The sequence below is a fragment of the Microcaecilia unicolor genome, chromosome 1, assembly GCF_901765095.1.
Source record: "Microcaecilia unicolor chromosome 1, aMicUni1.1, whole genome shotgun sequence".
Classification (NCBI taxonomy): Eukaryota; Metazoa; Chordata; class Amphibia; order Gymnophiona; family Siphonopidae; genus Microcaecilia; species Microcaecilia unicolor.
Genome location: NC_044031.1, coordinates 78,889,187 through 78,916,802, shown reverse-complemented (window position 1 = coordinate 78,916,802; position 27,616 = coordinate 78,889,187). Strand labels below are relative to the sequence as shown.

The 27,616-nt window shown below is 43.7% G+C and overlaps 1 protein-coding gene across 1 annotated transcript in view; it reads left to right on the top strand.

The window, feature by feature from the left end:
* Positions 1-27,616, top strand: part of PTPRN2 (protein tyrosine phosphatase receptor type N2) — a 1,688,755-nt gene that overhangs the window by 1,597,839 nt on the left and 63,300 nt on the right. Inside the window, 1 exon segment of the mRNA XM_030198706.1 lies at positions 2,811-2,875. Coding sequence (XP_030054566.1) covers positions 2,811-2,875 — 65 coding nt within the window.

The following is a 27,616-nucleotide window of genomic DNA, read 5'->3' as shown; positions in this document are numbered from 1 at the left end:
ACTGTTATCAACACACCTAACACCTAGATGCTTGTACTTACACTAGCCATAAAACTGGTATCAGTGTGGGCACCTAAATGAAGCAGGTGCCTGCATAATTTACAGTATTCTGTAAGTTACATGTGTTAGTAGGAGCCCTGCATGTTTCCCACGCATGCTCCGCCCCCTTGTAATTATGGCTTATTGTATTTAATATACTGCCTTTTAAAGATTTACATCAAAGCGGTTTACATTAAATATATAAAATTAATATTAAAAGAAATTAAGAGAACACCATTAATTAAAATAGAAAGGCAAATGTGCACTGTGCAAGTTAAATATTGATTTTCAGAATAGTGTTTAGGCAGAATTTTTGTATTAATGAGCATATGTGTGCAGTGTACATACATGCATATATTCCATTATTCTAAGCATTTACACGCCTAGAACTAAATACTATAAATGGTGCCTAAAAAATCAGCGTTGAAAAAAAAATAGTGCTTAGCACTATTCTATAAATGGTGCTTAAAGTTAGGCACCGTTTATAGAATAGCACTTAGCGATGGGAATTGTGACTACATTTAGGTATGACTGTTTACCCCAACCAAGCCTTGGTGTAATTCTCTGCACCGATCCCCTTTATTCTATAAGACATGTTCAAGGAACAACACTGATCCGCCCATGACCCTCCCATAGCCACACCCCCTTTTGGACCTATGGGTAATTTTTGCACATGGATCTCAGTGCCTAAATTTACACACGTAATTTCCACTGAAGCCAATTAGCACCAATGATTAATTGTTATGGCCCAATTATCAGCACTAATTGGCTCATTCATTTAAATTGGGTGCACAAATTGGGTGCTTGTCCAAATTTGCACACACAATTTGTAGCAACTTTTATAGAATTTGGGGCTAACGTGCACATAAATGTGGGCCATTAGATTACAAAAGTAGCCCTCTAGAATTTTCTCTTTTCTGAAAACTGGCCTGCAAACTTTGTGTGTGTGTGTTGCAGTTCTCAAGAACATGGCAAAGACTGAATTGCTTTGCATGTTGTTGCATTAAAGCAGCTCATTATGTACCAGTGTAAATTTACATGTAGCAGACTATGCACAAAAGTTTAAAAATCTCTTTACTTCAGGGTGCAATGCATGTGAAAATCACAAAATGACAACATTTGAGCATTTTGCACATTTCTAGACATTTGGGGAGTAATTCTATATAAAGAGTGCCAACATTTAGGTGCCAAGAATGCACATGCACACATATATGTGCATATATGTGACCATCTCTGGGAAAAGGTGACTAAAGTCACCAGAAACAAAGATGAGATTTTAATGAATTCTGTTAGAGCAAACAAGTTGCAATACAACAGTCCAAACCCTGTCCATTATGTAAAAAAAAATTAGAACAGTTACAGAAGTTCAAACATGTAACTTTTTCAGTCTGCTTAAGGACCCATGACATGAAAAATTGGCCATATTTGGATCCGCTACTATAGTCAGCTTTTCCCAGAGACACATATGCGCATAAATGCCCAAACTCTGTCTAAGCACTATTCTATGAAACAGTACTTAAATGTGGTACTAAGCCATGTAGACTACTGCAATGGAATTTATGCGGGATGCAAAGAACAAACATTAAAGAAACTTCAGACCAATCAAAACACGGCAGCTAGGCTTATCTTCAGAAAAACGCAATTTGAAAGCGCAAAACCCCTCCTTGGAAAAACTACACTGGATCCCAATCAAAGAACGCATTGCTTTCAAAATCTGCACTCTGGTATTATTATCTACAGTGAAGCCCGGGGATACATGACAGACTTGATCGACCTACCAACTAGAAACAAATCCGAATCAACACGAATGTACCTAAATCTGCACTACCCAAGCTGCAAAGGACTCAAATACAAATCAATTTACGCATCTAGTTTCTCCTACATAAGCACACAACTGTGGAACGCATTACCAAAAGCCTTGAAAACTACGTACGACCACCTAAACTTCCGGAAAAAAACTGAAAACTAACCTATTTAAAAAGGCATACCCTACCAATCCAACATAAATGCCTGATCTCTGCAACACAACAAAATTAAAGTATGTAATGGACATAACACAACTCTTCCGTTGTACAATTCCCTAACATTGGCTGTGCCACATGAACTTTATCTTACCACAATATCACTTTGTATTTGTTTACACCGGAGTCTGCAAACGCCTCTCCGGTACTATGTAAGCCACATTGAGCCTACAAATAGGGGGAAAATATGGGATACAAATGTAACAAATAAAAATAAATAAATTGTATGTAGTTTAAAGGTGGGTATCAAGATGGACAGTGTCCTGGTGGTGCACACAGTTCCACATGTAAATTAAAGAATACTCTGAATTACAAGCGATTTTTTAGCAATCTAGGCATGAGCATTTACACTAGCTGTACGGCTGAGGTAAATGGTTGCACCAAAAATATAGACATATATTTTCTGTGCTGTCAGAATTCTATAAAGATGCCTACTTTATACAATAGGCTCCCCTTATAGAATTTCCCTTGTTTCTGTCATGGTTTGAAATGTATTTGTTTACCACTTAAAGTAGTTCCAGTTTCTGTCTAAAGAGCATTCTAGTTGGGAGTTAATTCCATATGAACAGTTTATGTTGATTAGTGTCATCTTCAAACTCTTATTACTATATTCCCTTGAACTGCCTTTTGTTCCTCCAGTTCTCCACCTATTTTTGTCCTCTGCATAAAACAGAAGGCCAAATTGTGTGACTATCTCTCTATTTCAGATTAGGTATGTGTTGATGGAATTTTCTCTTGTGTGATTCACAGTGATGGTGCAGGGAGAAGTGGAACCTACATCCTGATTGACATGGTTCTTAACAAGATGGCCAAAGGTGAGATTTGGATGCCACTTTTTCAATACTGATAAAATATATGTGCAGTGCTTATGTCTCTGCTTAAATCCATGTGTCATCACATGAGTCACGTGGAGGGGCATAATCGAATGGGGCGCCCAAATTTTCCTGATGATGTCCTCGCAGGATGTCCCCGCGAAAGGGCGGGGAAACCCGTATTATCGAAACAAGATGGATATCCAACTTTCATTTGGATAACACGGTTGGGGACACCCAAATCTCAACATTTAGGTCGACCTTAGAGATGGTCGTCCCCGATTTTCAGCGATAATGGAAATCGAGGACGCCCATCTCAGAAACGACCAAATCCAAGCCATTTGGTCGTGGGAGGAGCCAGCATTCGTAGTGCACTGGTCCCCCTGACATGCCAGGACACCAACCGGACACCCAAGGGGGCAAGGCAGTGGACTTGAAAAAGCTCCCAGGTGCGTAGCTGCCTTACCTTGTGTGCTGTGCCCCACAAACCTCCCCCAAAACCCACTCCCCACAACTGTACACCACCACCATAGCTCTAAGGGTTGAAGGGGGGCACCTAGATGTGGGTTCAGTGGGTTTCTGGTGGGTTTTGGAGGGCTCGCATTTACCACCACAAGTGTAACAGGTGGGGGGGGGGCCTGGGTCCGCTTGTCTGAAGTGCACTGCAGTACCCCCTAAAACTGCTCCTGGGGCCTGCATACTGCTGTCAGGGAGCTGGGTATGATATTTGAGGCTGGAAAAAATACTTTAACTTTTGTTTTTAGGGTGGGAGGGGGTTAGTGACCACTGGGGGAGTAAGGGGAGGTCATCCCCGATTCCCTCCAGTGGTCATCTGGTCAGTTTGGGCACCTTTTTGAGGCTTGATCGTAAGAAAAAATGGATCAAGTAAAGTCGCCCAAGTGCTCGTCAGGGACACCCTTCTTTTTTCCATTAGCGGTCGTGGACGTCCATGTGTTAGGCACACCCCAGTCCCGCCTTCGCTACACTTCCAACGCCCCCGTGAACTTTGGTTGTCCCCGCGAAGGAAAGCAGTTGAGGGCGCCCAAACTCGGCTTTCGGTTATTCTGATTTGGGCAACCCTGAGAGAAGGACGCCCATCTCCCGATTTGTGTCAAAAGATGGGTGCCCTTCTCTTTCGAAAATAAGCCTGATAGAGACCTTGGAATATTTTTAGTTGGGTCTTTTCTGAATACTCATAAGGCTGTGATACAAATTATAAAAATTTAGCATTATAAAGAGTGCCTGCAAATGCTTTACCTGAAATGCACTATTTCAAAATACCAATGTCAAGAACTATCAGGCAGTCATATAAGTACATATTAAACAGTAAAAACATATATAACACACATCATACCTCAATAGTGATACATCACTATATTAATTTAGGTACATTCATGGTCCAAAATTATCCTTCAAAAATTGTATGAAAAGAATTAATAAAGTAGGCCATCTTAGTGTCTCGTGCTCATTTTGAAAGCCCTTAGACTTACAAAATTCCATAGGTTACTATGGAACTTAAGTTTTTTATGGAGTGTTTGTTTTAAAGTCTGGAAAAAGAGGAGCAATTTCATATTAAAACACAACCATTATTTGTGGAAGGAGGGGTAAATATTGTATTTTTAATATTTCTTTCTCCTGTTTTTGGTCAATGAATTCAGTACCTTCTACAGATTTCATTATTGAATTGACCATTTACCTAGGATCACCATTTCATATTTTATTACATTCTTGAGGAAAATAGTGTGCTAAGTGTGCCTGCAGTAATGAGTGATTGGAAGTGTTCGTGGATAATGATGTGCTGTACTTTCTGAGATCGACTTTATTTTTGAGTTTTTTTTTGGGGGGGGGGGGGTTAGTTCTTCTTTAGTTATATCAGTTGCCTGAGATTCTGTTTATGATGACGTCATTGCACATGTTCTAAGTGAAGTTTTGCCATTTTTCCTTGGGGTTTGAAAATTCTGTTGGGGCAATTCTATAAATTGACACCTCAGTCTAGACACCCCGTTGCATACACTTAGCATCCATTCTATAATGGCCCATTATAGAATAATAGCATAAATCGGCATTGGTGCATCCATGTTTAGGTGTTCCATTCATAATTTATAGTATTCTATAAACTATGCATGTAGCTGAGAGATACACCCATGCTTCGCCCACATGTACCCCTCTTACAGTTAGGCGCTACCTTATAGAATAGCACTTGATGCAGATAGACGTCTAACTGTCAATTAATGGCATCTTTGACACTTGTCATATACCTCTAAGCACCACCTTATAGAATTTCCCTGCACCTGTTTGATTTTGCTTACATCCACAGTGATTGTTCTCTACAAGGGAGTGGGAGAGAAGTGAATGAGGGTATATGGGAAAAGGAGGAATAAGAAACTGAGTAAGATTCTAATTTATTCTTATTTGTGAACTGTTCTATACAATTGGTAGTGTTCAGGTTATTCCTTTTCTATGAGTTGTACTTTCCTGCTCTATTTTTGCTCTGTTTTCTAATAAAAATATTGTTTTAAAAAAGAATAATTTTAGAAAGATCAGTCTCTTTTCAGGATCTCTTTCTTCTTGTGTTTCTGTTTCTTTATCCTGTATCCTTTGTAACTTCAAAACTACAAGAGAGACGTGTTTAAAATTTTTGTAAAAAATGGGGCACCTAGGGTCGTTTCAGTAATGTTTTGCCTGGGGCATGAAATGGATGGTATTCACACGGGGGAATACAATATGTCAATATCTGAAACAACATTGTTTGCACTCAAATTTTCTGAGTATAAAATGGATTTTCTCCTAAGTTGGCACATTGGTCAAAGTTATATATATTTTTTTCTCTTCTGTATGCATACATTATATCATTATCATACATTATATCATTATCATGTTTTCTATTACCATGCAACCCAAAATACTTCTGTAACACTAAATGTCAACTCTCCTTTCATTTCCACTATCCACGATATATTGTAAGCCACATTGAGCCTGCTAAGAGGTGGGATAATGTGGGATACAAATGTAATAAATAATAATAATTATGTTATGTTTATTTGCCATTATTGGGGCCACCAGGAGTCTGAGCCGGGTCCAGGGCACGACCGTCGCCACTGGGCCCGGGGAAGGGACACCGCTCCCCACCACCACCACCACGATCGTTGCCGCTGACACTCCCCCCCCCAGGATCGCTGCTGGGCTCCCCCCCCCCCCCCCGGATTGCTGCCCTGCAACTACAGTATAAATACCTTGGCTGGTGGGAATCCCAAGGCCCCGCCAGCAGAAGAGGTCTTCCTCCAGCACTGCTCTTCACTCTGCCCATTGCCTGCCCCAGCGGCTGCTTTTTTTCTGAGTGCATGCTTGGTTTCAAAACCGAGCATGCGTGGCCTGAGAGGAAAAGCAGCTGCTTAGCAAGCAAGGGGCAGAGTAAATAGCAGCAATGGAGGAAGATCTGCAGTGTCTGCTCCTCCGGGTCCCCCCAGCCTCCAAGGGGGGCCTGGTGCCAGAGTTTTCCCTCCCTTCTCCTGTCGGGACATGATCACCCGGGTCCCGTCAGGAGCAGGAGAGAGAGAGAGACCTGCGTGCCAGGTCCCCCTTGGAGGCATAGCCGCCGAGAGGGGGGGCAGTGGGGACAAAATTCCCCGGGACTCCAAGGGGGGCCCGGTGCCACAGTCCCACCCACCCTCCGTCGTCAACCGTCTGCCCCCTGCATTGAAATCGCAGTCTCACCTGCCCTCATCTGACGTAACTTCTGCGAGGGCGGGACACAAGGAGGGAAGGAGGGCCGAAGGGAGGCATTCTGCTGCCTGCAGCGCTGCTTTCACGCAGGTGAGACTACAATTTCAATGCAGGGGGCCCGGCCCAGTGGTGGATGGGGGGGGGAGCGGCAGCGGTGACCTCGGGAGGGTGGAGGGGGGAGCAGTGGCTGCGGCGAACTCAGGGGTGGAGAGGACAGCCTTGCCCCAGGCCCGGCCCAGTCTCTTGGAGGCCCAGGGAATTTTGCCCCCCCCCCCCCTCTCGGTAGCCCTGGCTATTATATGTATATTCTGTTTTAGACTCCTGATGCAGGCCTAGCAGTCGAAACAACTCGTGTTGATTCTTGATTTGCCAACTAATAAAGTTTCTACGCCACACCTTGATTTTTCTGTTAGTTTGTGTTTGTCGCCTTTGCTGGCCTTGGCATTCCTTGTTTGGTGCAGAGAACTGTTCTTTCTACTTTTGGTCAAGTTAGAAGGCCCACAAAACATTATTCAGTCATAAGATACTTAGGGCCATAGTTATTAAACTGTGAAAAATAGTGCATTATTTTATTATCTGCATACAAATTTATTACTGTATTCACTACCCTTCAAGTTAGTGAAGTGAGCTGTAAAGTTACTTTTGCTTTGCTGCAGTCAGGAATATTGTGTGTTCCTGTCTGCAGCAACACAGATATTGGACCCCAAGGGAGCGAAGGCAGTAATGAAAAGCAAAGCACGCAAATGAATGCAAAGCAGCTTATTATACAAAATGAATGATACAACCTGTGTTAAACCTCGCAAGCTGCCTTATTCATGGAGAGATAATGCCATCTCAAGAGGCGGTGTTATCTTTCCTCCCCAGGAGCATCAGGCTGGTAATCACAGGCTGATGCTCCTGGGGAGCAATTTAAAGAGGCAATTAAATTCAAAAAGTACCCTCCCACCACACAGATCCCAAAAGAAACCCCTACCTCTAATCCCCTTTAACACATTACTGAGTCCTTATTTGGCAACCTGACCCCCTAGTGGTAGTATCTGCTGTCATCTACTGTGTTACTTGTTACTGTTACACTAGCACTAGAAGTTGAGCCACCATTTGAAAGATAGGAATACCTGGGAATCATAGTAGCATAGTAAATGATGGCAGATAAAGACCTGAACAGTCCACCCAGTCTGCCCAATAGTCACACTCATTATCAATTCATGATTAAACCAACAATGAAAGTGATATAAAATACTTGATCAATGTTTTCATTGGCATTTCTGAGGCATAGACTGTAGAAGTCTGTCCAGCACTGTCCTTATGTTCCAACTACTGGAGTTGCAGTCAAAGCCCACTCCAGCCTATCCAAATTCGTCTTCTCATTTGCGGGACATAGACTATAAAAGTCTGCCCTCACATTCCAGCTACTGAAGCTGCTGTCAAAGCCTTTTCCAGCCCATCTTAATATGGGACACAGACCATACAAGCCTTAGTTTTTCACAGCTGGAGCTGCTATGTAAGTGCCACTCGACGCACATGCAGCCATTTACATTTTTTTGTTGTTTTTTTTCTACTGCAGACTAGCGACGTGCAGCAGCTCAATCTTCGAAAATGTCTTTTTCAAGACCAAAATTCAACCTACAAGTGACTTCATGCTGTGCGCTTTGTCCACTCACCTTTTGAGACAAAGCATCCAGACTCCTGAGGAAGGCACTTGTAGTACCGAAACAGGGTACCTTGTAGAGTCTTCTTTCCATAAAACCATACTTTATACATTGGACGCCTTGGGTCTGCTTCTTGAAGAGCCTGGTTCTGTTCCCACTCCTGTACCTAGTACTGTTCTTCCATGGGACACTGCTGTTCTCTTCCACCCTCTAGTGGTTTTGCTTCTTTTTTTTATACCATCCATTTTCTAATTAAAATCCTCTGTGTTCATCTCACTCCTTTTTGAATTCCATCATCGTTTTTCACTTTCCCCTTCCCATTATCCACCAAGGGGATACCAGTAGGTGTCAGAACGGGAAGGGATTAGGGTGGGGGTTCTTTGGGAAAGGATTAGTTTAAGAGGGTAAGTATGAACCATCTTAAGCACTATTTTATAAAGACGAGGCAGAAATTGTGCCTACCTTGCAGTTGTGGACATTTACACCTGCCCTGGAGCAAGTGTAACTGTCTCCACCACAAAGTGGTAAGTACTTGAGTAGATTAGTGTATTTTGTAATCTACTTAGTGACATATTTATACTAGGTGCATGTGTTGCATACGCGCACCCTCTGTAAGAACTGCCCCCCCCCCCCCCCCACACACGCACCTTAAAATCATCTCTGCTGCAGTGTTTGCCCGGGCAGCAGCACTCATAGGCTGCGTATGGCCTGCACCAGGACTCCTCTCTGAACCATCCTGCCCTTCAGAAAACAGAAAGTAGCATTAGAAGGGACAGGATGGTTCAGAGAGGAAGTCCTGGTGCAGGCCATACGCAGCCTATGAGTGCCGTTGCCCAGGGTGAAGACTGCAGCAAAGATGATTTTAAGGTACTGGGGGTGAGGGGGTGCAAGGGGACATGGGGGAGATGCGCCTCCTGTAAAAACATTCCTGGCTACACTACTGAATCTACAGTGGTGGAAATAAGTATTTGATCCCTTGCTGATTTTGTAAGTTTGCCCACTGACAAAGACATGAGCAGCCCATAATTGAAGGGTAGGTTATTGGTAACAGTGAGAGATAGCACATCACAAATTAAATCCGGAAAATCACATTGTGGAAAGTATATGAATTTATTTGCATTCTGCAGAGGGAAATAAGTATTTAATCCCTCTGGCAAACAAGACCTAATACTTGGTGGCAAAACCCTTGTTGGCAAGCACAGCGGTCAGACGTCTTCTGTAGTTGATGATGAGGTTTGCACACATGTCAGGAGGAATTTTGGTCCACTCCTCTTTGCAGATCATCTCTAAATCATTAAGAGTTCTGGGCTGTCGCTTGGCAACTCGCAGCTTCAGCTCCCTCCATAAGTTTTCAATGGGATTAAGGTCTGGTGACTGGCTAGGCCACTCCATGACCCTAATGTGCTTCTTCCTGAGCCACTCCTTTGTTGCCTTGGCTGTATGTTTTGGGTCATTGTCGTGCTGGAAGACCCAGCCACGACCCATTTTTAAGGCCCTGGCGGAGGGAAGGAGGTTGTCACTCAGAATTGTACGGTACATGGCCCCATCCATTCTCCCATTGATGCGGTGAAGTAGTCCTGTGCCCTTAGCAGAGAAACACCCCCAAAACATAACATTTCCACCTCCATGCTTGACAGTGGGGACGGTGTTCTTTGGGTCATAGGCAGCATTTCTCTTCCTCCAAACACGGCGAGTTGAGTTCATGCCAAAGAGCTCAATTTTTGTCTCATCTGACCACAGCACCTTCTCCCAATCACTCTCGGCATCATCCAGGTGTTCACTGGCAAACTTCAGACGGGCCGTCACATGTGCCTTCCGGAGCAGGGGGACCTTGCGGGCACTGCAGGATTGCAATCCGTTATGTCGTAATGTGTTACCAATGGTTTTCGTGGTGACAGTGGTCCCAGCTGCCTTGAGATCATTGACAAGTTCCCCCCTTGTAGTTGTAGGCTGATTTCTAACCTTCCTCATGATCAAGGATACCCCACGAGGTGAGATTTTGCGTGGAGCCCCAGATCTTTGTCGATTGACAGTCATTTTGTACTTCTTCCATTTTCTTACTATGGCACCAACAGTTGTCTCCTTCTCGCCCAGCGTCTTACTGATGGTTTTGTAGCCCATTCCAGCCTTGTGCAGGTGTATGATCTTGTCCCTGACATCCTTAGACAGCTCCTTGCTCTTGGCCATTTTGTAGAGGTTAGAGTCTGACTGATTCACTGAGTCTGTGGACAGGTGTCTTTCATACAGGTGACCATTGCCGACAGCTGTCTGTCATGCAGGTAACGAGTTGATTTGGAGCATCTACCTGGTCTGTAGGGGCCAGATCTCTTACTGGTTGGTGGGGGATCAAATACTTATTTCCCTCTGCAGAATGCAAATAAATTCTTATACTTTCCACAATGTGATTTTCCGGATTTAATTTGTGATGTGCTATCTCTCACTGTTACCAATAACCTACCCTTCAATTATGGGCTGCTCATGTCTTTGTCAGTGGGCAAACTTACAAAATCAGCAAGGGATCAAATACTTATTTCCACCACTGTAGATGCAGAAATGTGAAATCTGCCCAAACTCCACCCCTGTATATGCCTATTGGCAAAGTATGCACTTTCATGTTATGGCACATATTTTTTCACTGGTCAGTACTTTATGAAGCCTATTACATGCACATTTGACCACATATATGCAAAAATGACTTTATAACATTACCTCCGAATTGTCCTCTTGCCAGGTCATGAGAATAAACAGATGTCTGTGTTTTGCCCATGGCTTTGAACTCATGTGCTGTATTGTTGACAAATTGTTCAGACCGAGAGCAATAATAAAGACCACATCATAGGTGTTAGAATTTATGTGACACCATCATGGTTCCTGCAAAGAGGGCCATGGTTTATTAACTTTATGCCACATTTATCTATCTGTAAATTTATGACTGCAACTGATTATGTTTTATCGCTTTCTTAAAGATGATATTCTCGCCTTTTGAAGGGGAGAATAAAATTGGATAACAGGGTAATTTTCTGACTACGAGATATATTGCTCAAACAGAAAGCTAGAATTATGCCAAATATGTTAACGCATCAAGGATGGGTCCTAGTATTTTAGTATACTTTCCTGTCTGCTTATTTGCAACTGTAGCAAACATTGTTCTGTTCATTTCCAGCAAATTTGGAATGGTGATAGTAAGGGAAAGGGAAATGGGACTTGATATACTGCCTTTCTGAGGTTTTTGCAACTACATTCAAAGCAGTTTACATATATTCAGGTACTTATTTTGTACCAGGGGCAATGGAGGTTTAAGTGACTTGCCCAGAGTCACAAGGAGCTGCAGTGGGAATTGAACTCAGTTCCCCAGGATTAAAGTCCACTGCACTAACCACTAGGCTACTCCTCCACTTGAGATCACTTTCCACTTTTATTGAGGTGTTCTTTCAGTCTTTTTTCACTCTATCTTCCTTCCTTTCTCCCTAGGAAGACTGCCAGGGCAGCACAAGGAACTGGAGGAGCAGTCTCCTCTACTTCAAGAATCTTTAGCAACAATCTGGCTTGCAGAGGCCACCCCCACCCCCTCTCCTTTATGTGCCCTTTCACCTTCCCCTCCCCACATACACATGGTCTACCCCACAAGAAGACCTGAAAGATAGGAGATCCTGCATCACAGCAGTGCTGGAGTCTAGTCACACAGCTGCATAATTTGCCAACTCTGTGGTACAACAAAAACCTCTGCATTTGGGAAGCAATTTCCCATTCTAGACAATAATAATTTGGACATTCCATTACACAGAGGCTGGCTGTGTTCTTCTGTCATGCTAGCGTTATGACTGAAGCTTTTCAGCATGCAGTTACCTATCTAATTAAAAAAAAAAAGGTATAAAGCAACACCAGATATATTTCTGCTTCTTCCATACTAAGGGGCTAGCTTAGCATGTGCTAACAGACATTAGCATGTGCTAAGTGCCACATGACCCATGTAGTAGACATAAAATAGGACTATTTAGTGTGCACTTATGTCCATTAGCTCGTGCTAAGCTTTAGTAAAAGGGCCCCTAACTTTGGGGTTCTTTTACTAAGCCATGGTAAAAGAGGGCCTATGCTAGCATCCGCGCGTGTTTTTGATGTACGCTGAGGCCCCCTTTTACTGCAGCAGGTAAAAGGCAGTCTTTTTTGCTGGAACAGAAATGGCTGTGCAGTAACTGAACCACTTGCCATGTGGCCATTTCATGGGGGAGCACTTACTGACACCAGTTAAGGTGGCAGTAAGGGCTCCTGTGCTAACCTGGTGGTAACTGGGCAGCACATGGTGCTGCCCGATTACCGACGGATAAGCACCGGCACTACAAAATTTTTTGTAGTGCTGGAAATGATGTGTGCTGGAGCTGGGAACTACCGCCCGGCAATAGTTCCGGATTGACATGCAGCAAGCCTGTTGCCACATGCCAACCCTTTAGTAAAAGGGCCCCTTTGTCTTTTCCCCCTGAAGTTTTTATGTCTCTTTAATGATTTATTAACACTTGCCTTTTTGAACCCTCTCTAACCCGGCCTTAAAATATCATTTTAACTCCAAAAACATTTAAATTACACCATCAAAGCTCAATCTGATTATAAAAATAGAGAAGGAAACTGGTACATGCTAGTAACATTAATGTTTAGTTTATTCAAATTTCCAACACATCAAAGCAGATGTCAGCAGCTAGGTGACTTTGTTCTGTTATGACCGCTATAATAATATATCTTTCGAAATGCAGACACTACAAACTAAACCTATCCCTAAACTGGCAGAAGAAGGGATCATACCGTATACAAGAACACACAACCTACAGCACAAGAGGCCAAATAGACCCAAAAGCAGTCTGGCAACAGCTATATGACAACGAATGGACAGCACGAACGGACTCCGTAGACTACCTCTCTGACTGGGACGAAAGATGCAGAAGCATACTAGACGAAATAGCACACTTAAGAACAAGAATATCAAGAAGACAAAACTCGATACCATGGTTCAATGACAAACTGAAAAAACTCAAAACACAATCCAGGAAATTCGAACGAGCATGGAAAAAAATAAAAGATGAACACACACTCAATGCATGGAAACAAATACAAAGAAAATACAAATATGCAATAAGAGAGATCAAAAGGTTTTATTACAAAACTAAAATAGGACCGGATTACAAAGACTTGAAGAAACTATTCCAACTCGTAAATAAGCTACTAAACACCACCCTAGTCAACACAACCAACACAGACACCCCATCCGCAGAGAAACTTGCTAAATAATTCAACGAAAAAATAATAAAGCTACGCAATACACTTCCTCAGCACAACACCGACATCGAAAACTTCATCAATGGCTTGGAGCCAACCTCTGGAGAATACCCAGCAGACCGAACCTGGTCAAACTTTGCTCTCCTCATCGTTGAATCAGTTACCCATGCGACTCATAGGTTCTCCAATACCCACTGCAAATTGGACACCTGCCTCAGCCATCTACTTAAATCCACTCCTGACCACTTCATAGCAGACCTCACATCCCACCTAAAATACGTGCTCCAACAAGGTCTCTTCCCTGAGGAATATGGCAACATCCTACTCACCCCAATTCCAAAAGGCACCAAGAAAAAAACAAACTCGCCAACTACCTACCGCCCAGTTGCATCTATCGCACTAGCAGTCAAACTGATGGAGAGCATGGTGACCAAACAGCTTACTGATTACATGGACAAGTTCTCAATACTACATGCATCACAATCAGGATTTCGCCCCCTCCATAGTACCGAAACTGTGCTAGTCACTCTCCTGGCCAAATTCAAGCAGGAAATAGCTACAGGTAAAAGCATACTTCTCCTCCAATTCAACATGTCGAGTGCATTTGACATGGTAAACCACAATATACTACTAAGACTCCTAGACTACATTGAGATTGGTGGAAATGTACTCAGCTGGATCAAGGGTTTTCTATCCATCAGAACATACCAAGTGAAATCAAATTCAAACATATCACCACCGTGGAAAGCAGACTGCGGAGTACCTCAAGGATCACCACTATCACCAATACTTTTCAACATAATGATGATCCCACTGGCTAAGTCCTTATCCAATCAAGGTCTCAACCCATTCATCTACGCAGACGATGTCAGAATATACATTCCCTTCAGACATGATCTGACAGAAATCACCAATGAAATCAAGCTCGGTCTGAACACTATGGACTCATGGGCAAACTCATTTCAAATGAAACTGAACACTGACAAAACACACTACCTCATCCTCTCATCTCAACACAATACGTACAAACCCACAACCATAAACACCCCAGACCACACCCTCCCTATCTCAGATAGCCTGAAAATACTCGGCGTTACAATCGACCGCAACCTTACACTTGAGAGCCAAGTGAACTCCACAACAAAAAAAATGTTCCACTCAATGTGGAAACTTAAACGCGTAAAACCTTTCTTCCCGAGGGAAATATTCTGTAACCTAATACAATCAATGGTACTAAGCCATGCAGACTATTGCAATGGAATCTATGCAGGATGTAAAGAACAACTCACAAAGAAACTCCAGACCGCTGAAAACACAGCAGCCAGGCTGATATTTGGTAAAACACGATTCGAAAGTGCCAAACCCCTCCGAGAAAAACTGCATTGGGTCCCAATCAAAGAACGTATTACCTATAAAATCTGCACCCTGGTCCACAAAATTATCTACGGCGAAGTCCCGGGCTATATGACAGACCTCATAGATCTACCAACCATAAACACAACCAGATCATCACGAACATACCTAAACCTACATTACCCAAACTGCAAAGGACTCAAATACAAAGCAACCTAGGCATCCAGCTTCTCCTATATAAGCACACAACTATGGAACACACTGCCAAAAGCTGTGAAAACAACTACGACCATCTAAACTTCAGGAAATCACTAAAAACCAACCTGTTCAAAAAGGCATACCCTACCGAACCAACATAAATGCCTACACTCTGCAACACAGCAAAACCAAAGCTTGTAATGGACACTATATAACCTCTCCTCCCTTCAATCCCCATTGTGCCTGAACCTTAATCGACCACAACATCACCATGTATTTTTCTCTACCGGACTTGGCGAACGCCTATACGGTACTATGTAAGCCACATTGATCCTGCAAATAGGTGGGAAAATGTGGGATACAAAAGTAACAAATAAATAAAATAAATAAATATAAGTCAGTTTGGTGGTGTTCCTGGCTTTTACTAAGCTGCAATAGGCCTACTGTGGAACTACCATGCACTAAAAGAGCACTACTGCTACAGCATCCTGTGATAGTGTTTCTTAACTTAGTGCATGTTAATCTTGCGCTGGAAAATATTTTTTATTTTCCAGCGAGGGAGGCGTGTCTGGGGGTGGAGAGTAGGCATGCCTGTGCTAATCGAGTAGCGTGGACACAATACCGCATGCTACCTGATTAGTGTGGGAGTAGCATGGGAGCCCTTACAGCCACCTAAGGGCTCCCAGTGGTAACGGCCATGCGCTAATGGGGATATTAGTGTGTGGCCATTAAAAAAAAAAGCCAACCATGGGCATTTTTCAGTCATGCTAGAACGTGGCCAGAGCATGTGGCAAAGCCATGCACTAATCGTAGCGCTGGCTACTTTCTGGCATTCCTTAGTAAAAGGACCCCAAAGTTCAAGCACCATCTGGGTGCAGAAATAATCTAGTGGCCAATGTGCATCTAACACAGCAAAAAATGGGTCAAAATTAGACACCAGAAAAAATCCACAATAAGCACAATTCTATAAAGGGAGCGCGTCCTTTATAGAATCATGCTTAGCTCCGATTCCCGTGCCTACCTTTGAGCCCCAGACTTACATCTGCTGAAACACGTTGTAAATGGTACCCAAGCTAGGGATGCTGAAGTTACCATTGATCGACACCTAACACTAGAGAACCACGCAAAAAATACAACCAAGAAGATGTTCCACTCAATGTGGAAATTAAAAAGAATGCGACCTTTCTTCCCAAGGAGTGTTTTCCGCAACCTGGTACAATCAATGATACTCAGTCATCTAGACTATTGCAACGCACTATATGCCGGCTGCAAAGAACAAATAATCAAGAAACTCCAAACAGCCCAGAACACTGCAGCTAGACTTATATTTGGCAAACCAAAATTTGAAAGTGCCAAGCCCTTATGAGAAAAATTACACTGGCTCCCACTTAAGGAACATATCGCGTTCAAGGTATGCTCACTAGTTCATAAAATTATCCATGGAGACGCACCAGCTTACATGTCAGACCTGATTGACTTACCACCTAGGAATGCCAAAAGATCATCCCGTACATTCCTTGACCTGCACTTCCCCAGCTGCAAAGGAATGAAATACAAACTAATGCATGCGTCAAACTTCACCTACCTGAGCACGCAGTTATGGAATGCACTGCCGCGCAGCTTGAAATCGATTCACGAAAGAACGAACTTCCACTCATTACTGAAGACCCATCTCTTTAATAAAGCCTACCACAAAAATTAACCAATGTGAATATGCACAACTCGCCCATTTATATTCAGAATTGTCTCTTAATATCTGCTTGTATACTATTACTTTGTTTTATTATCATCATGCTGACCAAAACCCTGCAATACTAAATGTTTATTTACTAATATTCTTCCACTACTCATGATGTATTGTAAGCCACTTTGAGCCTGCAAAGAGGTGGGATAAGGTGGGATACAAATGCAACAAATAAGTAAATAAATAACAATGCACGTAACCTTTTGGAATGTCCCTGACACGTCCATGACCATGCCCCTTGTTGAGTTACCTGCTAGTAGAGTTAGGCACCATGCCTTACAGAATAGCATGCAGCCAAATGCACGTGGGAATTTTAATGAGTTCCAATTAAGTTCAATAATTGATTGTTAGCACCCAATTATTGATAGTTCAGATTTGATACTAATTTAGGGGCCCTTCTACTAAGCAGCAGTAGCTGTAGTGTGTGGCTACCTCGAGCTACAAAGCACTACCCTGGGACACGTTGAGGCATCCCATGGTAGTGTGCCACTCAGTGCATAGTACCACACTGAAAAATATTTTTTATTCTTCAGCGTAGGAGGCATGCCCATGGGCGAAGAGTAGGCATGCCTTGGACTAATAAGGTAGTGGATGCACACTACCTCGGGAGCCCTTAACACCAAGTGGCAGAAAGGGCTCCCACAGTAATGGACTAATTGGGAAATTAGCACATGGCCATTAATGGGGATTATTGCAGATGTGGCCTTTTTACTGCCAGGCTAAAAGTGGCCACAGCACAAGGTAAACCCACACACTGACAGCAACGCTGGCCACTTTTAGCATGGCTTAGTAAAAGGACCCTGTAATTTGCAACTCCATTTTGGACACGCACACAAATCCAAGTGCCCTATATAGAACCAGGGGGAAAGTGCACAGTATTTAATTTTTTGTAATTTTTTGAGGGGGTATTTCAGGGGCAGAGAGTGGGTGTGGAAGTGGTAACCAGTTAACATATGCACATTAGCGTGTGCTAATGGTTACTGGCTTTTTCACAGTCATGCAAGAAATAGGCATAGCATGCAGGAAAAAAATGCATAATGGTGCTTTAAGTCCATTTCTTAGAGTCCCTAATAAATATTTTAATCAAAAAATATTTTGGAGTTTAAATATTAAGGTGTTTCTTTTGCTTCTGAGATTAGCTAGCTTTACCTAAATGTTAATTTCCAGGTTCTTCTTTGTATCTACATTTGAGTAGAGATGTGGAACCACACAGAGGGCAATTTTATCACAGGGCACCTACAGCAAATTTTTTTAAATGTGCTTAATTTAAAAAAAAACAAACACACATTATTTATGAAATTTCAAGTATACACCCAGGCGTCAAGGGGGTAATTCTGTATAGGGTGCCCTAAGGCGCCAATTAGGCACCGAACTGTAGACATGCAAACAGGAGATAACGATAGTTGAGAGCCACAACAGGGGTAAAATGTCAGGCACACATGTAACTGCACTTAGATACTATTCTATAATGGGCACCTAAGTGTTCTCATGCATCACTGCAGAGGGGGTGTATCCATGGTAGGGGCATGGGTAACTTATGGGCATTCTCACTACTTTAGTGCATGCTTTATAGATGGTCCCAGTTAATGCATGCAACTGCAGCACTTCAGAGCACCCATTTACAGCAGCCATAAATATGGCATAAGTGGTCATGCCTAAAGTTGAGCATGTAAATATCAACTTACACTAGTGTTCTTTAACAGATTAGGGAGCCCTTTTACAAAGCAGTGCTAAAAACAGTGACTTAGCACACCTGTATGCGGGTGTTTCTTGCACACTAAGGCCATTTTTAGCACAGCAGTAAAATGGCTGATTTTTGTATTAATGGCCACGCACTAATGTGGCCATTAAAAAAGATTTCAGTTGATAACCACCCACATGTCAATGATTTCATAAGTTCCCCCAACATAATAGCCTCTTAGTAAATAAATGAAACTTGTATCTATAATCCTGGTATGTTAACTTTTTATGGTTTTATAGTTTTTTTAAAAATGACCTAGGCAAGGATTTGAAGCGACTCCTGATTTCTTAGTTGCTCTGAACAAAAGATCCCAATATCGTCACTGGTCCAACCATAAACATTTATAATCTCTTGTGCAATTTTTCCAATTGTTTTATACTTTATATATGTGCCATTTTACTTCAATTCCTTCACCTTTACAAACTTCTAAACCTCTATGGTACTTATATATCAAGCAATACTTAGCTTAATGAATATCGGATGTGGACCAAATAGCTGTCCACAGCCGATATTTATTAAGCTAAGTATTGCTTGATATATAAGTACCATAGAGGTTTGGAGGTTTCTAAAGATGAAGGAATTGAAGTGAAATGTCACATATATAAAGTATAAAACAATTGGAAAAATGGCACTAAAAATTGTAAAAAAAATTTATCGTTGGACTAGTAACGATATTGGGATCTTTTATTTAGAGCGATTTAGAAATCACAAATCATTTCAAGTCCCTGCTGCAGGTCACAGGTCGGTGTAAAGATGTACAGTACGAGCCAGGGGCTTAGCCAGATGGTCAATTTTGGGTGGGTCTGAGCCCAAGGTGGGTGGGCTTGGAATTCTCCCCCCCCCCCCCCAACACACACACACAGTCCCCCTCTGGTTTGCTCCTCTCTCCACCCCTCCCTGCCCACAAACCCCAAATATTAAATCCTTGAGCTGACAGAGATCCCCAAACCCTGCCAGCTGAAGATTTCCTCCTTCTCCTTGAGCAGCCAGCACTCTTCCAAATGGCAGCCGGCAGCACTTGCTTCAAACTGATGCTGCTGCCGGCAGACCGTGCATGCTTAGTGCTTTTCCATGTGCAAAAACTGAGCATGTGCAGAAGGTCTGGTCTCAGCGTCAGCTCAAGGCAAGTGCTGCTGGCTGATATTTAGAAGAGCTCTGGCTGCCCAAGGAGAGAATCTTCAGCTGGCAAGGTTTCGGGATCCCCACCAGCCACAGCAAGTGTGTAACAATTTTGGGTGGGCTTGAGTCCTACAGGGATGTTGTAGAGAAGTCCCACCTCCAGTCAGGTAGCCCCTGTGCTACCTTGGAGGAGGGAGGTCTCCTAGAAGGAGAGCATCACCCTGGTGAAGTAGGAAGTACTCCTGTAGCCAGGACCTGCCCACCAGGGGATGTATTATCCTTTCGCACCGAGGATATATCTCCAAATGTTGCCCGGGAGGGAAAGGTTAGGACAGCTGTTGTACTTGGTGATTCGATCATTAGGCATATAGATAGCTGGGTGGCTGGTGGACGTGAGGATCGCCTGGTGACTTGCCTGCCTGGTGCGAAGGTGGCGGACCTCACGCGTCACCTAGATAGGATTTTATATAGTGCTGGGGTGGAGACGGCTGTCTTGATACATGTGGGTACTAATGACATAGGAAAATGTGGGAGAGAGGTTCTGGAAGCAAAATTTAGGTTCTTAGGTAGAAAGCTGAAATCCAGATCCTCCAGGGTAGCATTTTCTGAAATGCTACCTGTGCCACGCGCAGGGCCCAAGAGACAGGCAGAGCTCCAGAGTCTCAATGCGTGGATGAGACGATGGTGCAGGGAGGAGGGCTTTAGATTTGTTAGGAACTGGGCAACATTCTAGGGAAGGGGGAGCCTATTCCGAAAGGATGGGCTCCATCTTAACCAGAGTGGGACCAGGCTGCTGGCATCGGCGTTTAAGAAGGAGATAGAGCAGCTTTTAAACTAGAAATGGGGGGAAGGCCGACAGTCGCTCAAAAGAGCATGGTTCGGGATAAGGTATCTTTCAAAGATATCACCATAACAGGGAAGATAGAGTATCCTGATAGTGAGGTTGCAAAAGAGATTGTAGTAGATCGGGTATCTTTAAATAACAATAAAAATCAGACAAAAGATTGCCAATTAATACTGTCAAGTACTAAGCATGATGTACTTAGGAACAACCAAACATAGTTTGAAATGTCTATATGCGAATGCCAGGAGCCTAAGAAATAAGATGGGGGAGTTAGAATATATTGCACTAAATGAAAAATTAGATATAATAGGCATCTCTGAGACCTGGTGGAAGGAGGATAACCAGTGGGACACTGTCATACCGGGGTACAAATTATATCGTAGTGATAGGGTGAATCGGATTGGTGGAGGGGTAGCATTGTATATTAACGAGAGCCTTGAATCAAATAGATTGAAAATTCTGCAGGAAACAAAACACTCCTTGGAATCACTGTGGATTGAAATTCCATGTGCAAAGGGGGAAAAGGATAGTGATAGGAGTGTACTACCGTCCGCCTGGCCAGGACGAACAGACGGATGCGGAAATGTTAAAGGAAATCAGGGACGCAAACAAACTGGGGCAACACAATAATAATGGGGGATTTCAATTACCCGCATATAGACTGGGTTAATGTAACATCTGTACACGCAAGGGACATAAGATTTCTTGATGAAATCAAGGACAGCTTCATGGAACAGCTAGTTCAGGAGCCGACAAGAGAAGGAAAAATACTAGACTTAGTCCTTAGTGGTGCTCATGATCTAGTGCAGGGGGTAACGATACGAGGGCCGCTTGATAACAGTGATCATAATATGATCGGTTTTGATATTGGCATTGAAGGAAGTGAAACTAGGAAATCAAGTACGCTAGCGTTTAACTTTAGAAAAGGTGATTACGACAAAATGAGAAAAATGGTGAAAAAAAGACTGAAAGGAGCAGCTCGCAGAGTAAAAAACTTGCATCAGGCGTGGATGCTGTTTAAAAACACCATCCTGGAGGTTCAGGACAAATATATTCCACGTATTAGAAAAAAGGGAAAAAAGACTAAACGTCAGCCGGCGTGGCTAAACAGTAAGATAAAGGAAATCATTAGAGCCAAAAAAACAATCCTTCAGAAAGTGGAGAAGAGAACCAACTGAAAGTAACAGGATAGATCATAAGGAATGCCAAGCCAAATGCAAAGCGGAGATAAGGAGGGCAAAAAAGGACTTTGAGAAGAAATTAGCGTTGGAAGCAAAAATACATAGTAAAAATTTTTTTAGATACATTAAAAGCAGGAAACCGGCCAAAGAGTCGGTTGGGCCGCTGGACGAAAATGGTGTTAAAGGGGCGATCAAGGAGGACAAAGCCGTAGTGGAGAAATTAAATGAATTCTTTGCTTCGGTCTTCACCGAGGAGGATTTGGGGGGGACACCGGTGCCGGAAAGAATATTTGAAGCGGGGGAGTCGGAGAAACTAAACAAATTCTCTGTAACCTTGGAGGATGTAATGGGTCAGTTCAGCAAGCTGAAGAGTAGTAAATCACCGGGACCTGATGGTATTCATCCCAGAGTATTAATAGAACTAAAAAATGAACTTGCGGAGCTACTGTTAGAAATATGCAATCTGTCCCTAAAATCGAGTGTAATACCGGAAGACTGGAGGGTAGCCAATGTTACTCCGATTTTTAAGAAGGGTTCCAGAGGAGATCCGGGAAATTATAGACCGGTGAGTCTGACGTCGGTGCCGGGCAGATGGTGGAGGCTATTATTAAGAATAAAATTGCAGAGCATATACAAAAACATGGACTGATGAGACAAAGTCAGCACGGATTTAGTGAAGGGAAGTCTTGCCTCACCAATCTAATGCATTTTTTTGAGGGGGTAAGCAAACATGTGGACAATGGGGAGCCGGTTGATATGTATATCTGGATTTTCAGAAGGCGTTTGACAAAGTGCCGCACGAAAGACTCCTGAAGAAATTGCAGAGTCATGGAATCGGAGGTAGGGTATTATTATGGATTAAGAACTGGTTGAAGGATAGGAAGCAGAGAGTAGGATTGCGTGGCCAGTATTCTCAATGGAGGAGGGTAGTTAGTGGGGTCCCGCAGGGGTCTGTGCTGGGTCCGTTGCTTTTTAATGTATTTATAAATGACCTAGAGATGGGAATAACTAGTGAGGTAATTAAATTCGCCGATGACACAAAATTATTCAGGGTCGTCAAGTCGCAGGAGGAATGTGAACGATTACAGGAGGACCTTGCGAGACTGGGAGAATGGGCGTGCAAGTGGCAGATGAAGTTCAATGTTGACAAGTGCAAAGTGATGCATGTGGGTAAGAGGAACCCGAATTATAGCTACGTCTTGCAAGGTTCCGCGTTAGGAGTTACGGATCAAGAAAGGGATCTGGGTGTCGTCGTCGATGATACGCTGAAACCTTCTGCTCAGTGTGCTGCTGCGGCTAGGAAAGCGAATAGAATGTTGGGTGTTATATGAAGGGTATGGAGTCCAGGTGTGCGGATGTTATAATGCCGTTGTATCGCTCCATGGTGCGACCGCACCTGGAGTATTGTGTTCAGTACTGGTCTCCGTATCTCAAAAAAGATATAGTAGAATTGGAAAAGGTACAGCGAAGGGCGACGAAAATGATAGTGGGGATGGGACGACTTTCCTATGAAGAGAGGCTGAGAAGGCTAGGGCTTTTCAGCTTGGAGAAGAGACGGCTGAGGGGAGATATGATAGAAGTGTATAAAATAATGAGTGGAATGGATCGGGTGGATGTGAAGCGACTGTTCACGCTATCCAAAATACTAGGACTAGAGGGCATGAGTTGAAGCTACAGTGTGGTAAATTTAAAACGAATCGGAGAAAATTTTTCTTCACCCAACGTGTAATTAGACTCTGGAATTCGTTGCCGGAGAACATGGTACGGGCGGTTAGCTTGACGGAGTTTAAAAAGGGGTTAGATAGATTCCTAAAGGACAAGTCCATAGACCGCTATTAAATGGACTTGGAAAAATTCCGCATTTTTAGGTATAACTTGTCTGGAATGTTTTTACGTTTGGGGAGCGTGCCAGGTGCCCTTGACCTGGATTGGCCACTGTCGGTGACAGGATGCTGGGCTAGATGGACCTTTGGTCTTTCCCAGTATGGCACTACTTATGTACTTATGTACCTGTGGCTATGCCACTGGTAGGAGCTGGGACCCTACGAAACATACAGGGGCAAATCTTCACCAAGCTGCATGAAGGCCATGGACCGATTTTTGTTAACATTGTTTGAATTTTTATTTTTTTCACAAATACAATGTTCAGTTATTTATATACAAATGTCTCTGCCTCCACTGTCTAAAATATGTGTACATTCTCTGATCTGCAAGGCTGACAACTGCTATGGTTTAAACACTACTAGGCAAGCCCTGGGCAAGGGAGACTGTAGAACAAGGGGGGAAGGGTCCAAATGGCCCTCGGTGGAAGTATTCAGAGCAGCCCTGCCTTAGTGTCAAGTGCTCTACCAGAGGGCTGCCCAGTCGAGATCCAGTGTGCCCTGCACCACAAGAAGGCCCAGTGGGACTTCAACCTGCCACCCCTAGGATCCCACTGTACACCCCAAACTATAATGCCATGCCTCCAGTTACTAGAAAAGAGGTGGCAGGGAATGTGCTATAGGCTGCCAAAGCCAGCAATAGCCGTTGAACGTAGGTTGCCCACTCTATCACCTGACACTTATGTACTTATTTATAGAAGCTGCTACCAGGTTCCATGATAGGGAGGGGAACACACATGACTGCAGTCTCCCTTTCCATGCCAATGGAGTGGTGGAGTAGCCTAGTGGTTAGTGCAGTGGATTTTGATCCTGGGGAACTGAGTTTGATTCCCAGTGCAGCTCCTTGTGACTCTGGGCAAGTCACTTAACCCTCCATTACCCCTGGTACAAAATAAGTACCTGAATATATGTAAACCGCTTTGAATGTAGTTGCAAAAACCTCAGAAAGGTGGTATATCAAGTTCCATTTCCCTTTCCCTTTCTTCCAGCTCATGGCTGTAGGGCATCTGTGAGTATGGCCTTTCCTGAGATGAGACATTGGGCCAGATATTCCCCTGCTACTCCCTGGGGGTGGCCCCTCAGGTGGTGGTGAGATGCCCAAGGAATCTGTCTGAGGAAGATTCTGTGTACTGGGATTGGGGGTGGGAATAAGATATAGTGAACACAAAGAAATACTGCACTGACCTTACTGGAAATTGGTCTGTATGAGTCTTTGCCTGGCACGGACCCCCAGCTGGTGTGGTCCCTGTTCAGCTTTGTGGGTGGGGGAGAGGGGGGTCATCATCCTCTTGTTCTGCTTGCTGCTATGTGGTAGAGGCTGTCTTCATTGCAGTGGGAAGTTGTTCAGCATTCCATGAATATCTTGGTGACCTTTCTGGGCTGTAGAGGAGCTGCCCTCTGAAACGGTACAGACATCTGAATCCATTCTTGTGGGTCTTGTTATATTCCTCCTCCACCTCATTTTGGGGTTGGACAATGGACGTCCTTAGCCAGGTTCACTGGGGGGTAGCCTCTGTCACCTGTGGGGGGAGCAGGAATCACAGACATGGGTATGTGGACCTTGTGGAGTATGGGTGCTGGGTGTGGGTTCTGGGGACATGGTGAAGTAAGGGGAGTCAGCTGCCAGTGATTTCCCCTCGGTCAAACCTGTGGTACATTCCAGAATGTTCCAGGATATACACATTATGGGTGGACCCTGGGTACCGAGCACACACGCCCACAATCTCCCCCTGGACATTACGCACGACCTACAGTACATGTTCATGGAGTGATATGATTTTATGTTCCTCTAAGTCTCTTGTGCCCGGGGGTGAGGTCTAAGTGATATGTGTGTGTAGTCAACAACACCAATGACTGCTTGGAAGCAGTCTATGGCGTAGAACTGAGCCATGTTATTCTAGAGGACCTGGGCAGTAGGGGGGAAGGTAATATAGTCTGAGATGTGGGTGATGAAGGCATCGAAGAACTGGGCAAGACAGTTGGTGATGGCAAGGCTGGATAAGGTCTGTATTGACTGCTAGCACTGACTGAAAAGTACCAGTAGCAAGAAAAGTGAGGGAGGCAGTGACCTTAAGGTGGACTGGCACTGGATTATTCCTGTGTGTCCTGACCTAGAAAAGGGGTTGTAGCTGGTCACAGAGGTGCTGTTTGGCAGCCCTATCAAAGCGGTACATAATAAGGCATTGCTGGTTAATGAGGTCTATGAAGTGAGTCCTGGGCCTAAATACTCTGGGACTGGAGTATGTCCTCCTGGGCCTTCTCTCCAAACTCTTATCCCCATGCAGCAAAGTGCCAGTCACAATAGCATTCAGCGCATCCATGATTGATGTGCAAGTGTCCTACCACCACAGGTGTAACCCACTTTGCCCAGTAACACCACCGTGCACCCTTCCACCTACTGCACCCAGTGAGACCCAGCACCAGCAAACAGTCCTCACACAAGCAGCAGCAACACAAAGCACAATGACAATCTGGAAGGGGACAAACAGAGGAACAATGAAAGACAGAAGACAAGCAGGTAGGGTGTTTGAATGGGAGGTATGGGGGTTTGGGGACACTGAGGGTTTGGTGGGGGAAGGGGGTGAGATTCAGAGCGGGTGTGGCTGGGGAGCTGGCAGGTATGGGCAAGGGACTTGAGGAGGCAAGGCAGGAAATGTGAGGGTCAAAAGGTTCAGACAGAGGCAAACAAAGGTAACTGACCACTCAGCAACTCTCCATCCTTTCACAAACCAACAATTACACCTCTCAACTCTCCAACTCAGCAAAATCACAATGAGTCCAAAGACAAGTTTGGTCATGAGCTAGTCACTTTGAAAGGAGGTCTTATTCACAACGTTTTTCTTTCCAGCACATGGAAACCATTTTCCTATCTGTTATTGCAAGAAACCACACATCATGTAACACTGCCCATCTCACGCCCCCCGACTCACCCCCGAAATGCCCACTCGCAAACACTTTTCTCTGGGCAAATATTTGATTTATATGGTGGTGGTGGGGGGGGGGTTGTTTGATTATAAGGTTTAAACATTTTCATGTGATAAGCACGCCCCCTTGTGCCATTTTTTGCACATTTTGTTTCTTTTGAAAATGAGCCCCATACTGTCACATATGTAGAATCATTATTAATTTTCCAGAAGCAACTAAAAACATATCTATTTGCAAAGGCTGTTTCATAAATCTTCCTGAATATAATTGATGTTAATCTGTTTTTATGTCATTTTGTATATTTTATAAATGTATTTTATGTTTTGTTATGTGTGATACTTTGTTATTGATAATACGTTTGCAATATTGTGTATGTTAAATTGTAATCCACCAAAAATTATGGATTGTGCGGAATAGAAACTTTATTTTTTTTTTAATTTATTTTTAATTAAATTGACAAGTGATTTATTACATTGTCATGAAACTCAGCATCATAATGTTATATAAAGTCAATAGATACAAATCAAGTAAAAACAAAAGGAAATATTCCTACCTAACACATATTTACCATTACCCTGTTTCCCCGAAAGTAAGACATCCCCCGAAAATAAGACCTAGTAGAGGTTTTCCTGAATTGGTAGATATAAGGCCTCCCCCGAAAGTAAGACCTAGCAAATTTTTGTTTGAAAGCAGGGCCCCCGAGAGCCGGACAAGGCTGCCCCCGGGCCGCCCCCCCCCACCCGAGGTCGCTGGGCCCCCCCCTCCACCCACCCTCCGTCGCTCCCGGAACTAACCTTAAACGCCTCCTTTCACCTTCGCAGCAAGCAGCAGCAGTTCAGATCTCTCCTTCCTTCCGTGCCCCACCCTCGCGGACGTTATGTCAGGCAAGGGCGGGACATGGAAGGAAGGAGTGGCCTGCCCTGCTGCTGCTTGCTGCGAAGGTGAAAGGAGGCGTTTAAGGTTAGTTCCGGGAGCGACGGCGGGCGGGCCAACCCCGATCCAACCCCGATGTTTCCCCGAAAAATAAGACAGCCCCTGAAAATAAGACCTAGCGCACTTTTGGGAGCAAAAATTAATATAAGACAGTGTCTTATTTTCGGGGAAACATGGTAGTATCCACTA